Source organism: Lepidochelys kempii, chromosome 1 (assembly GCF_965140265.1).
Source record: "Lepidochelys kempii isolate rLepKem1 chromosome 1, rLepKem1.hap2, whole genome shotgun sequence".
Taxonomy (NCBI): Eukaryota; Metazoa; Chordata; order Testudines; family Cheloniidae; genus Lepidochelys; species Lepidochelys kempii.
This window is the reverse complement of record NC_133256.1, coordinates 60,782,841-60,796,518: the sequence shown is the minus strand read 5'-3', so window position 1 is coordinate 60,796,518 and position 13,678 is coordinate 60,782,841. Positions and strand designations below refer to the sequence as shown.

Below are 13,678 nucleotides of genomic sequence, written 5' to 3'. Positions count from 1 at the left end.
ATTATATTTCTGTACAGGGAAAAATCACCAGCACTAAATATTTTAGACACTTTACCTGCCAAATAAATGCTGGCAGAATATCAACGGAGCGGTGCAGAGAGTTCCTTTACTGTGGGGGTGGCCTTGACACACTATTTATAAACCCCCTGAAAGGTGTTCATTTCTATAACTTATTTTTACCTAACCTCAATCTAAAAGTATACTCTGATTGTTCTCTATTCTGTAGGTATCAAAGATAACTAGAATTCCTTATCTCTACAACTCACAGATAAGAGATCATTGCACTCCAGGTAAAGCATGATCTTTCTCTGTTCCAAATTAGGGATACTTTTGTCTGGTCAGTTTCCTGAAACATTATGGATCCTACAGTATGTCTCAATCTATTAATGGAAAAACTTCTGAAACTTTGCTCACCTTGAGAAATAAGCTCTTAGGAATGGTCCTTGTTCCTCCAAATTGCTATAGCGTATGAAATAGGATATGAAGTAGAATGTGACTTTATCATAACTACTTACCCCCGAACACACAAAACACACCACCACTACCACAATCACAACAACAACACTGGACAAAAAAGAGTTACTTACATTGAGTGAGGATCCCTGTTAAGGCATTTTTAAAACTCTCCTTGGCTTGTTCCATTTCTTGCTCATGAGTGGCTTTCTCATTCATAAGTCGGCGAACATGACTATTTGCTGACTGCACCATTGAATAGAATTGATTTGCAGAGCGACGATTCACCTCACCTCGCTCAATCCAGGTAAGCAGCACTGTGATGGCCTCTGAAAATTTGTTGTCATCTAGAACAGTCAAACCACAGGTTTTAAACTACAGATATAAATATCCCAGGAAGGATACAATTTCTGTGCTACGCCACATTAAAATACTCATCAGTTGTGCTTACACTGTATCACATTGGGTTACACTTTTTGGTCTATTGTTCCACCAGATCTGGGGAGCTGATGCTATCATATGAAGCTCCATAAATTGTCATCCAAAGCCTGTCTTCTAGTGATTATAATAGTTCTCTTCCTTGAAAAAAAAACGTGGCCTAATTTTCACATGCACTAAAGAAATGGGAAGGGTGTGTGTGTGAGGAGCTAGATGCATTAAACTCGGGAAGGGATTTAATGTGGGAGGCTATAGCATGATGTTTCAGTTACATCAGGGAATACCTACATTTTGTGGCCATATTGATTGGCCTTTACTATTGTGCATTTAAAGATTTGTACATATTCCCAAAGACCTCGAGCTGGGCAAATAAATAATACATTTGTCTACAATAAAAATTCTGCATTCTGCGGGTCTTGTCAAAACACAGGGCTTAGATCTGCAGATCAATACATCCACTCAGAATCTTCCAGTGACACAGACCCCCCACTACACTTAGTTCCTCTACTTGCACCTATTACTGGATAATGACTGAACTTTATGATCATCAAGAAACAGAGAATGGAGAAGCATTTTATGTACACTAGACATTTAGATCCTCTGATTGTCAGATGCTGAGTCTGGAGGACAGAGGATGGATCACTTGATAGTGGCCCTACTCTTTTCATTCCCTTTGAAGCATCTGGCCCTGGCTACTGTCAGAAGACAGGATACTGGGGTAAATGGACCATTGGTCTGACCCAGTATGGTCATTCTTATGTTTTTGTGAGGTTGTATAAAATAGAACCTCAACCACCAAACCAGACCAACCCAAGTATTATAATGATAAAGGGCCTGAATCTGTCATCATTACTTAAAATGAGTAATTTACTCATGCAAGGCTTCTCAGTGGCTTCAAGGAGACTAGCAAGAGTGCTACTCACCACCAGTAAAAGCAGAAGAATTGGGATGCAAATTAGAGTTGGAAAATATCTACTAGGCCATCTTGCTCGCTAATCCTTCCAGTGCAAAATTTCATCCTACAGTATATTTTCTAGTACTTCATCTAATACTTTTTTTAATGAAGATCTCCTGGGATGATTCTTCCACCTCTTCCTCAAGAGAGTCTTATAGTGAAGTCCAGTAAACTGTGAAATAAAACTTCCTTACAATTCAGCCTACATGCATTTTTTTTTCTGATTTTGTCCATTTACTGAATAATTCATCCTGATGCTTGGTGTTTACTTCTTCATATATTTTAAATTATTAGTATGTCTCCCCTGCTGCATAAATATCTACTGTTCTGGATGGAAGGAAGCAGACATTTTGCCCAATGCCATTTGAAATGAATATGTGAAAATATTAAAACCAGCCAATGACATGGAGAGATCTGGCAATTTTTTAAAATTGTTTTGTAAGGTAACACAATCTATCTGTAAGAAATAATAAAATAAATAATAATAATTATGTTATACAGGACTATTTATTCTAGATCACAAATCACGATAGAAAGAATATAGGGACCTAAGATCCAGAGAGGTACAGTGAGTTGCCTGCAGTCATGCAGCAGGTCGTGGCAGATTTAGAAATAGACCCCAGGTCTCTAGACTCTTAGTTCAGCCCCCCATTCACTGAACCATGCTGTCACCTACAACAGCTGGATTCAACCTCTACCAGCTGGATAGACTTTTTGCATTTGAGAGACTCCCAGAAATCCACAAAATAAAAGCATCACAATGTTTGATATTTGCATTGTGTTGTGTGTGTGTTGTGACTTTGCGTCCACACAGGGCCATACACTCATTCTCTTTCACTTATTTTGTGGCTATTGAGAAGAAAAGAAATGGTGGTCTCCTCTTTCTCTGTCCCACTTTTGCCTGCAGGGGCCACCTACCAGTTCTACCTGTGATACACATACATGTACCTGCCAGCACTTAGTTCACTCTCATGAGTGAAGCTCACCAGACATGTAGACCTTAAAAGAGCTCTTCATAAAATTCTGAGATAGCTTCAATTCAGCTCAGAAACCACTGCGTTGAGGACCTCTGAGCTAGGATGAAATCCTTATCCTATTGAAATCAATGGGAGTTTTGCCGGTGACTTCAACGGAACAACGATTTCTTCCCTACAGCAGAGTGTTTACTGAAATTACAATATAGTCAATAGAGAATAACCTGCAATCATTTCTGTAAATGTTTACATGCATAGTCTTAAAATCCAATTACACAATAAAGGAATATCATGAAGCTACATGATTTTGTGGACAATACTAGCTTGTTAACTCTGGAAATTCAGCTGACGTTGAACATAAGGTATATGGAATTGAATAGATTCTTCTCTTTTTTCCTTGTAGATATCAGCAGATCTTACCCCTCATAATTTAGCATTCAGGTGAGACCCTATATTAAAATAGCATTTACAATAAATTATCTTATCCTAGTTAGGTTAAGAATACAGACAGAAAAATTAAGAGAAATGGTGCACAGAAGCTGCCTAACCCAAGTATGACTTCTGAATAAGCAGTCTGCAGAATTGAACAAAAATATTTAGTTTAGATGCACTTTTTAAAAAGCAGTTTTGCAGAACTATTTTCCCATTTGCTCTTACTTTAATCTCTGCGCAGCATGCCAGTGCACGCCATTTTGCTTTTGAGCCTACAATAAATGAAAATACCCCTCTTTTGTTTTTATTAAGCACAGTTGGGGGCCACAGAAGATGTTCATAAATGTACCCTCTTTTTGTGAAACAGCTTCAATCCATTAACTGCCCTGCTCCCTCACCCGTATATTTACTGAAAACCTGTTTTAACACACCCCGATCTCAATGAGCTGTAGGGGCCTGCAAATTGATGGTTCTTCACAAACAGAAAATATGTTATGTAATAAAATATGTTCAGTATTAAACATCAGAAACTTTACTAGTTGCATAATTAGGAGATATATTTTTCTAATAATTTAATAAACGTTAGAGGGTAGTACATTCACAGCAGAACTACATTAGTTAATAACAGGTTTTCTCTACAGGTTCAAAAATTCCTAATTTCATCTACATTCCTAACTTTTCAAATCCATGATTCCACTACCCAGTTACTGACAAATTGCAACTCTAATTTAATTAATTTTCTTCATCCAGAACACAGTGTAACTCTTTCTGAGCAATTCCCAGTTCACTTGGAGAACCACCTTTCAATACCTGATGTAAATTCTTATTTAGTAGAAAGTTTTCTCCACCAGAGAAAACAAAAACAAGAAAATCTAATTTAAACAGGGTTTGGATTGCAGTCTTTTTAAAGTCATTCGTTTAGACAGAAACTAATTCTGTTCACAAGTATCACCTCAGAGGTACAACAACAAAAATACGGAGCACTGTTTAAATACGTGCTCTTAGGTATGTTTCTTTATATAATCGTTCCATTAAAATATACCATATATTGAAGTATTTTCTTGCACTTAAATGTGGTCTCCAAAGTTAAAGTGCATTTAGACAAATTATGCCTCTGATGACAGTACATCAATTATACAAACCTACAAGGTACTCATGCACAGGCTTTCAGTTGTATTGAAAGTAGTGATGTGTATCTTTTAAATGCTATCAGTCTTCTGATGACAGCTAGCCTGGTGTCAATTGCTAGAAATGTTTAGGTGTCTTTTTCTGGACACACTCATTCAGGTCTCCAGAGATAAGATATTTTAAAATTCTTTGTATGTCAGGTGAAAATAGTTGGCACTTACATCCTAGCTCAAAAGCGAGATGATAGGAAAAATAAAGAAAAGAAAATGATTCCCAGAGCTGACTGAAAATTTCCATAGCAATATTTATATGAAAAATGAGAAACAATTGTTGATGAACATTTTTAAATCTTTCTTCTTGTTTTTGATCAGCTCTAAACATCCCATAAACTTTCACCAGCTACTGCTGGGGTTGCCTCAAAATAGAACATGAGAAGCTGTGATACAGACATCCATTGGCAGTGCGCCCCCTTTCTTTGCAAACAGCTCTCTCCTCAGACTTGACAAACTCACTACATCAAACATGTCTTACAGGATATTTATCCATAAGAGTAACATGTAATGTATCTAAGAAAGCTCATAACTTTGTCAAGACTCATAATCATTGTGAGCTGTAAACATGGACAATATCTACAGAATAACGTATTAAAGTATGCTTTATAGACTTGGAATAGAAATTAGTCACCAGGATGTAACTTTACTTGATGATTAACTATTTAAGCAAAAGGGAGTTGACACCCCTCATTAGTCAGTTGGTGAGGTAATGCAAAAATCAATTGTCTCCCTTGACACATTCCAGAACAGTCAATGGAAAGCCATCAGAGACAAGGACAATTGAAACCACTTAAAGGTAGAAGAGAAGCTCTATAAGAACACAGGGGTTTGTACTGCCTGTGAATAGAAACAAAGGGCTATTTTCAATATAACAGAATGTAAGGAAAGGCACTCTGGATCCATTCACTGAGAAAACCCCCCAGCGTGCTTTCACAAATATTTGGATCCTGTCTCTTGAAAAATAGTCACCTCTGCAACAGACTGAACTTTGGGGGACAGTCTACTTCATTAGCTAGGAAACATAATTATTGATAAGTGTAGGCTCAGGTTCATGTTTTACGATTTTGTTGTGTATTGGAACCACTTGTTTCCACCACTCTTTCTTGTGTCTAGTTAAATCTTCATTATTTCTTAAATAAACTTTCTTTTGTTTTATTGTAAGTGCTCACAAGAGCTGTATGGTTTACAGGAGCAGTGGTTTCAGGTAAAACTGGTAAATTGGGGTATGCTTCACCTTTGGGTGAAGAGGATCTCGAATTTCTGTGAGTGGCCAGTATTAGGAGCTAGATATTACAGGGGAAATGATTCCAAGGGATTCAGGGACTAGAGTGAACCTATTATTAATGTACATGGCGAAGGAAAGGCTGACATAAGCCTAGAGGAGAGTGTTTGAGTGGCTGAAGATCTAGTGGTGCCAGGGAGCTGACACCCAGCTACCACAAGAAAGGCTTCCTCTTGCTGGAGGCAGGCGGATAACAAGGTGCTGGGTACTCTAAGAACCATTGCAGAGACATAAATTAAAAAAAAATCCTACTTTCAGTAAATAGAGTTTCTCCAGTTTACACTGTTGTAGCTGTGGGCAGAATTTGCCCCGGCATAATCTGAAATTTCATGAGTACTCATCTCAGCAAAGTTAAGCCTGTGAATAAGCACTGGCAGGATCTGGGCCATAGTTCTTATAATCTTACCCATTTTATGGTGACAGACTGATACTCTGATCATGCTGGAGAGAGGCTTTCAGACACTCTAATGTTCCTGTCATTTCCTTATTTATAGTACTCTATTCTAGGGTGAGAATCTTTGCTGCACCTCTAACAAGCACACCACTGGACTTGCACCCAGGGGAAAGGGGCTATGGCATCCAGCTTGTTGTCCAGAGTCTGGGCTGCTCTGAGGCTGCCAAAGCCCCTGCCAATAACTTAGACAGCACTGGGGACCTGCCTTAATATGCCAAATGGTCCGGAGGGGGAAGGGAGGTATGCTACCTATTCATTGGCTTGGTTTGCCATTGATGTGTTATGTTATCTTGGTCATTTATCTACCTGTAATTTATATTTCTAAAATGTAATAGTTTGAGCCCATGTAAAAGAAAGTCAAAATACATGATTTATGCAGGTGAGTCAGGCTAGGGTAGAGGTTTAATAACCCTATTCATCAACAGACTCAATCCTCATCCTCCACGCACCAGAAATAATTTACTTCCCATCATACACTGCGTTTGGTACCTGATTTATGCCCCATGTTCCTCTTATCTTAAGCTCCTCTTCTGCAGACAATGTACGCCACTGATCTAGAAACCTAAGTCTTAAGTTTATTAAAATCTTGTTTTTTTCTGCTCATATACTGTATATAACTGTGTCATACTTCAGACATCTGTCTGGCCATTTTGGAATTAAGAGCATTTTAAACCTTATGGCATTGCATAATAAGTTGGCATCAGGGAATCCCAATTCTCAGTGCCAAAGGGTTACTTTAAAGAATGATTAATCATCCATCTTAGCTTTTCTTGAATAATCTTAACTATATATTATATCCAGGAAACTTTTTACATAATAACATATTGTGGCTGAAACTAAAAATTTAAAAATATACTTACTAAAAGATATCCCAAATGTAATCGTTCCAAACTGTCTAATCAATCTCTTCCAAATTCAAATCACAGAGGATCCTTCCGTAGGTGGGTGTTCTGTGCTACATACAGAAATTCATTATCTTGTTCTGCTGATGCTATTATTTCCAATAAAATGTAATTATGAGATTATTGAGTTTCCTCCCTATTTCTCAAAGTCGTACTACAAACTTTTAGATCCGTGAACTGAAGTTTCCTAGTCAGTTATAACTGAGTAATTTGGCAGTGCTGTACATTTAATCAGCTATGTTGCATTAACATTTTTAAATTCCCTTTGATGTAATATGGATCATGTGAGTCAGGACCACACTCAGAACACACTTAATAAATGTAATTTTATTTTAGGCGTACTGAGTATCCAGGGAATTGGGTTACCCAGCCATTGATAGCTGAGTGCACCCTAAATTTCAGTATCAAAAGGCAACATTGCTCTCACAACAGCTCCTGCTGGTCACCCCTAAATCTAGCCAGATATATGTCTCACAACAGATGCCAATGGCATATGGAATAAGGAAGGGAAAAACTCTGAAATAAACACAGGAATGGTGAGTGAACAGATTTGATATAAAAATGCTGAAACCTATTATATTCTTTGTATGGAATATAATAATTAAGAATAGGATGCAAAAATGCCTCACAATTATTTCAGTAGCAACTACATTAGACACTCTGCAGTTTCATTAGAAGGAGCTCGGAACTGACTTCCTTTCTGATGCATTAATTTTGGTCTCTACTACATTAAACTTCATTAGGTTCCCCCTTTGGCTAACTGCACCACTTCTGCAAGGCTTAAAAGTCTAGCTTGAAGTATGGAATTATAATGAAAACAGAGTGGATTTCTTCTCAGTAAAATATCCTATTTTGCAAGCAATTAAATATTTTTTTATATTTCTAACTATGTTCAAAGGCTGAGATTGACAAGCTTGATGTTACCTGAATCTTGCAGTAGATGCGTCCCCAGTTAGTTCATGCTACTATAACTGCCATCTATTTATTTAAATTTCCAATCTGTTCTCTCTTCAGGGGGATAATGCAGTAACTGGCATAGATGCAGCTTCTGAATTTTGCAAAGTATATTTTTTTTAAATGGAAAAGCAGGTGGATTCCTTTGCTGTGCTCAGAATAAGACACTACATTTAAAAGGGAGGTAAATAATAGAATAATGTTCATGTCTTACAGATGTTTATGTTCCCTTTCTATAAAATATTTTAAAGCAGATATTGAGATTTGGTGAGATGCCTTCATTAGACAGTCAGACTGCTTGACTACCTGCAGCAAATAAGACAGACACAGTATTTTAAAATGGCCTATTTGCTATAAGTGTTTTGTGAAGATGATACTATTAGGTACAGATGAACTTGAATTAGGAGTCTCATGGTGTTCAAAGCTCCACTTTGGAACCTAAATGTCATATGCATACAGATTAAAATGATTTGTTCCAATGTACCTGTTAGAGCAGCATCCAAATAAAGAAAGAAGGTCAACATACTGAGCCTATCTTTAGCTGGGACTTCATTGTTGTGGGCACAAAATTGCATGAAGAGTCATACGCATGCATGAAAATTTGGTCCCAAATATCTATCATCATATCTTTTTATGCAGCAACAATACATCTGATTGGGAGGATTGATTATTAATTATTTATTTCTAGTAGCACCTATAATGTGATGAGATCTCAAAATCTAAAAGATATAGACCAGGGAAAAGAGGTACAACAAACAAGTAGTTATGCTAGCCATTTTCATAATACACTATCTGATGACATAATTTTCTGTTGTTCTTGCTAAAATATGTAGTGTATCCCTGTGACAGGGCAGAGTGGCCCCGCACTGGTACCGCAGGGGTTAACCCTTCCTTCCTAGCAGAGGAAGCCACGCCCCAGAAGCTCTGCTGGGCATGCTCCAACTGGAGCATGGTATAAAAGCCTGCAGAGCTGTTCAGTCTGGGCTGACTACTAGAGGGGAAGGAAGCACAATGCCAGCTCCTGAGGAGGGATAGCTGGTGCACCAGGATGCGGAGGCCAGCCAAGCCGGGGTGCACCCTGATACTCTGATGGAGTATGTCACAGGAAGGGAACAGACTGGAGGACCACCCAAAGTGGAGAACCTGGTGTTTATAGTAGGAACTGACCCAGGGGAACTTTAGAGGCAAACAGCATTAGAGCCACACAGATGCTTGGTGTGTTGCAGGTGGATACCTGCCGAGCTGGTGGCAAGGGGAACTTGCCACTACCAGCGCCCTGGGTTGGGACCTGGTGGAGAGGGTGGGCCTGGTTTCCCTCCCATCCCTCCCCCCCGCACCGTGGGAATCCTATGGACTCTGGCTGCTAGGCTGCACTACTCTGCTTGCGAGGGGGATTGTATGAACTCTGGCCATTAGGCTGCATTGTTCCCATGCAAGGAGCTAGTTATGTGGACCCTGGCCATTGGGCCACACTGCCCTGACGCTGGGGGTGAGTTACATGGACTCTGGATGCTAGGCTGCACTACCCTGACCAAGGGGTGATTGTGTGGAGGGAGGCCATTAGGCCGCAACCGGCTGCCCACAGAGAGGCGGGCATGTGATCTTGTGAGTGGTGAGGTTCTGACACCCCATCCCACCCCTGCCACAAAGGGGTAGTGTGGTACCAGGCCCACCACAATCCCAAATACCCTCTTATGATAGATTCTGATCTACAGTCACAGTCCAGTGTAGAAATGCATGATTTCCTTAACTATATGCCAACTTGTTACCACATTTTAGCAAAGACATGGACTGCTACCTAGGATGCGTGAGTGTGCCTCAGAAAGGGGGTTGAAAATTTCATCAAACCACCTCAGGTCTGGATATTTTATCATACCTTGGACATATGGATGAGCATACATTCTTCATCCCCTTGTCTATCAATGTCAGCACTTTGACACTCATTTCATTCTAGTAATCCTGCCCCTGCTTTCACTCTTGTTCAAATCTCAGATCTTCTCATGTGTTGGCCCCAGGGAAAAGGGCTACATACATTACACAGGATTCTGACAACCAGATTAAAGTTTGTTTCTTTGTGACAGATATTGCCAACATAATAAATGCCTTAGCAAAGGCTGTTACTGTGGTATATATGGGTTCTATCCATGTTGGCTCAGGCTGTGATCAAGGCTTTAAAAAAAAAAAAGGATGCAAATGAACTTGTCACCAGAGCAAGAAGTATCTCTGTATACTGCCACTATCAGTGTAGAGCAGTGCAGGAAAAGTGTAAGCAACCAATCTTAGTTTTGTGGCAGCAAATTTGACCCCTGAGCTCAGACCCTGGTTTACCAGCCACAAGATGTTAGCAACGTGTCAGATGCTAGATGTTACACTTAGACGCCATGGTGAAAACTGACCAGACAGATAGACAGATGAATTGAAGGCAACATTGGCACTTAGAGAGAGGAAACTCTTTGAAATTCCTTCTGATCAAAGCAAGTACTGGTTAACATCAGGCATACTGCAGAAATAAAAATGTCCAGCCTTCATTGCCAGCAGGAAAGTTTTGCAGGGAAAAGAAAGTGGGAAGTGGCATTTTCAGGGCTCTGAGGATCTCTAAAAGAAAAATGTTATTCACTGTCTGTGCTAGCATGCAAATAGAGACAGTGATTGATTGAGCTGGATCATAGTGGTCTCTTTACTGGATCTCTCCCTTGGTAGATGCATGAGTTTCTGCATAATTTAAACTTGAATTTTAAAAATATTTTTCCTAGCCTTTATGTTTATTCCAAAGGGATCTAATTCCAAACATGAACTGATATAGGACTGGAAATGAAGGTCAGACAATGTCCCCTCTCATACCTCTGCTTTTGTGGAACCATATGGGTGCCTGCTCCTTTTCATCAAAATAGGCTAACTCTACAGCCTAAAGATGTCACTTTTATTATCAGGATTGTTAACTACTTCACTGCTTATCAGTTTAGTAGACTCACCCAGTAACTCTAGTGACATGACAGGAGCTTGGGATTATAAACTGTGGACACAGTTTGAGTAGAGTAGTACCACTTTTGCCCCTCAAAATAGGACACAAGGTGGGATATGTCCATCACTCTGGCATTAGTAGATGCCATGAAGGAGCAAGCACAGAAAACCAAAGTGTAGATTCAGCAGCCCTATCTCAAGCCATGCCTGAAGTCTAAAAGCTGGCATTTGATTTGCAGTAGCGCCTCTTAACATTGCTGTGGCAGTGTAAAGGGATTTTGAAGTGGGAATAAATTACACTGATCTTATGGCCCTTTTGCACCGTTAGAGTCATGTGAAGGGGAGGGTAGTGCGGAGAACAATCCGACCATGTATCTTTGAACATGGAACAGTTTACTGTTTTAGATGCTATAGGAGCAGATAAACCAGAGGACAAAAATTTAGTAGTGACAGGACTAGACTACAAATCTGGATATTGTCTTTGAAAGAGTGCATAATGGTAATGGCAAAGTGTTTGCAGCCGTTTTGAACTTCTTATGGCAAGGCAGAGAGGCCCTGATTTTCAACAAAGACCCATACAAGCAAAAAAGAATTGATTACTGCAGCAGTCTTTGAAATCTCTTCATAGCACTAGGGCAAGATAGGGCAAGCTTTCATTGGAATTGCCATATCTTTCAATGAAGGCAGTTTAAATCTTAAAGTGGTGAAACAGTGCTGGTGAAACTAGTAGTTGTATTTGAAAACAGCTCAAATTCTCTCTTCTTGATAAACAAAAACAAGGGAGTCAAAGAACTTCTCAGTCATATTCTGAAGGGCACCTTGAGCATTTCTTGGAAGACCTTTTCACATACTGGTCTCTTAAATGGCAATTCTGGCCTCTATTGAAAATGTGGCAAACAAATATTTTGAATACCCTGCATGCCTGCCAAGTAGCATTGCAACAGAAAGCTGTTTTATAGGAGAAAAATGGATTTTTCAGTTACACTAGTTATGTTAAGAAGTAAAAGGAATATAAATTCTCATGTTCCAGAGCATAAACTGATCACAAGCTGGGGTCAGGAAGAAATATCCCCTCATGGTACAGTAATATACCATTTTGTGCATTATGAGGTTTTATGCTTTTTCTCAGAGCATCTGGCATTGGCCACTGTCAGAAACAGGATAGTAGATGAGATGGACCATTGGTCTGTTCCATATGGCAATTCCGATGTTTTAAATGTTTTGCACAGCAGGAGATGAGGTTGCTCCTCCCATTGCAGGCTAGACCCTTAACATGAGCAGCAGTAATGTGTGTTTATGAGAACATACTTGCCATTGCAAAATTATAATCTCTAGTCTCAGGCCTAGAAAAAGGGAGCACAGAAAGAAAGAGAAAAAAACATTTTTATGTATATTTTCATTTTTTAAAATATTAGATCCATTAAAAAGAATTCTACTCATATTCCTTAGGATGGCTAAGTGTGGTGAATGACTATGTGCTACGGGTACAGAGGTCTCACGAGGCGAAGAGGCTGCTTAAAAAGAGTTGAGTCCTTTAGATCGCTGAGCCTTTTTTTGTGGTTGGCAGAGGAAGACAAGGCATGATATTACCAAGTTTTAGCATAATGAGCATAGGTTGAAAGGTGCAATTTTGTTCCACTGGTTTTGCCTGCAGTTTTCTCTCAGGAATGTGGGCATCAGATGATCGGGATCAGGCTTGTCAGTTCATACTACAAGATCATATACATTGTCTATATGGCTAACAAAGTTCCAAACAACCATGACTGAATAAAGGATGAGGCCTCTGTCTGAAAGCTGTTTGGATGATACTACAAAGCCTGTGCTGGCACAGTTGTCTCCAACTGGGTATTCAGTTCAGCATAAAAAAAGGAGAATCAGGAAGTAGCATTGCCATCATATTTGCATCTGGCCTCAAATGTAGGTGGTCTATCATTCCAAAACTAGTTCCAGTTGACTGTCTCTCTTTTGCATGTGAGTTCCAGGTTGGGATTAAGAGGGGATTTGTACAAAAAACCCTATTGCTCCACCAACCATGATGGTCTCTGATTGAGCTGACTGTGACTCCTGGTAGTGAAAGAGTCACTGATGCTGATTGATGTCCATGCAGATAATTCTTTTGGGTTAGGTCAAGATGTCATAGGGGAATTCTCTTTGTTTTTCTTTAATCATGCATTTCCAGTCCACTGCTGGATCAAGGTCTACCCCACTAAGATCCACTTTACCAGGGGAGTATCCTAGTTAATTTCTGATAACTCTTGCATCTGGCCAACTTTTGGACCTTGTGTTCAAGCAGGGCTTTGAGACTGGGGTGTATGTGGAAGTGGCACCCTTGTCATAGACTGACCATTGCCCCTTCTGATCTGTTTAACAGTCCAGGTTCAGAGGCTAATGGAACTAATGTACTTCAAGATGGCACAGAGACAGAATACTATTTAGCCAAACAGCCTACTCTATCACCTTGCCTGACAAGATTTTACAATGAACGTTTGTCTTCAGCCAATCACGCAGTAACTTCTATAAAACTCTTACCAGACTTCTTCCTCAGTGGTCACTGGTACACCAGAAAAACTGCAACTCGTGAAACAAGTGGGAAGATGTTTGGAATACTGGAGGCAGAGTTTTTGTCAAGTCTGGCAGAGTACAATGATTTGTTGATGTCTTATGCTGTGGTTGTGCATAAGACGAGCAAAGA

The 13,678-nt window shown here is 39.6% G+C and overlaps 1 protein-coding gene across 19 annotated transcripts in view; it reads right to left on the bottom strand.

Moving 5' to 3' along the window:
• ENOX1 (ecto-NOX disulfide-thiol exchanger 1) overlaps nt 1-13,678 on the bottom strand; it is a 503,910-nt gene that overhangs the window by 109,030 nt on the left and 381,202 nt on the right. For all 19 annotated transcript variants that reach the window (XR_012159113.1, XR_012159112.1, XM_073345396.1 and 16 more), the window contains one exon: nt 588-800. Coding sequence is in view for 17 of the 19 variants with exons in the window: in XM_073345396.1 (XP_073201497.1) it covers nt 588-800 (213 nt within the window). In the remaining 2 variants the exon portion in view is untranslated. The remainder of the gene's footprint in view (nt 1-587; nt 801-13,678) is intronic.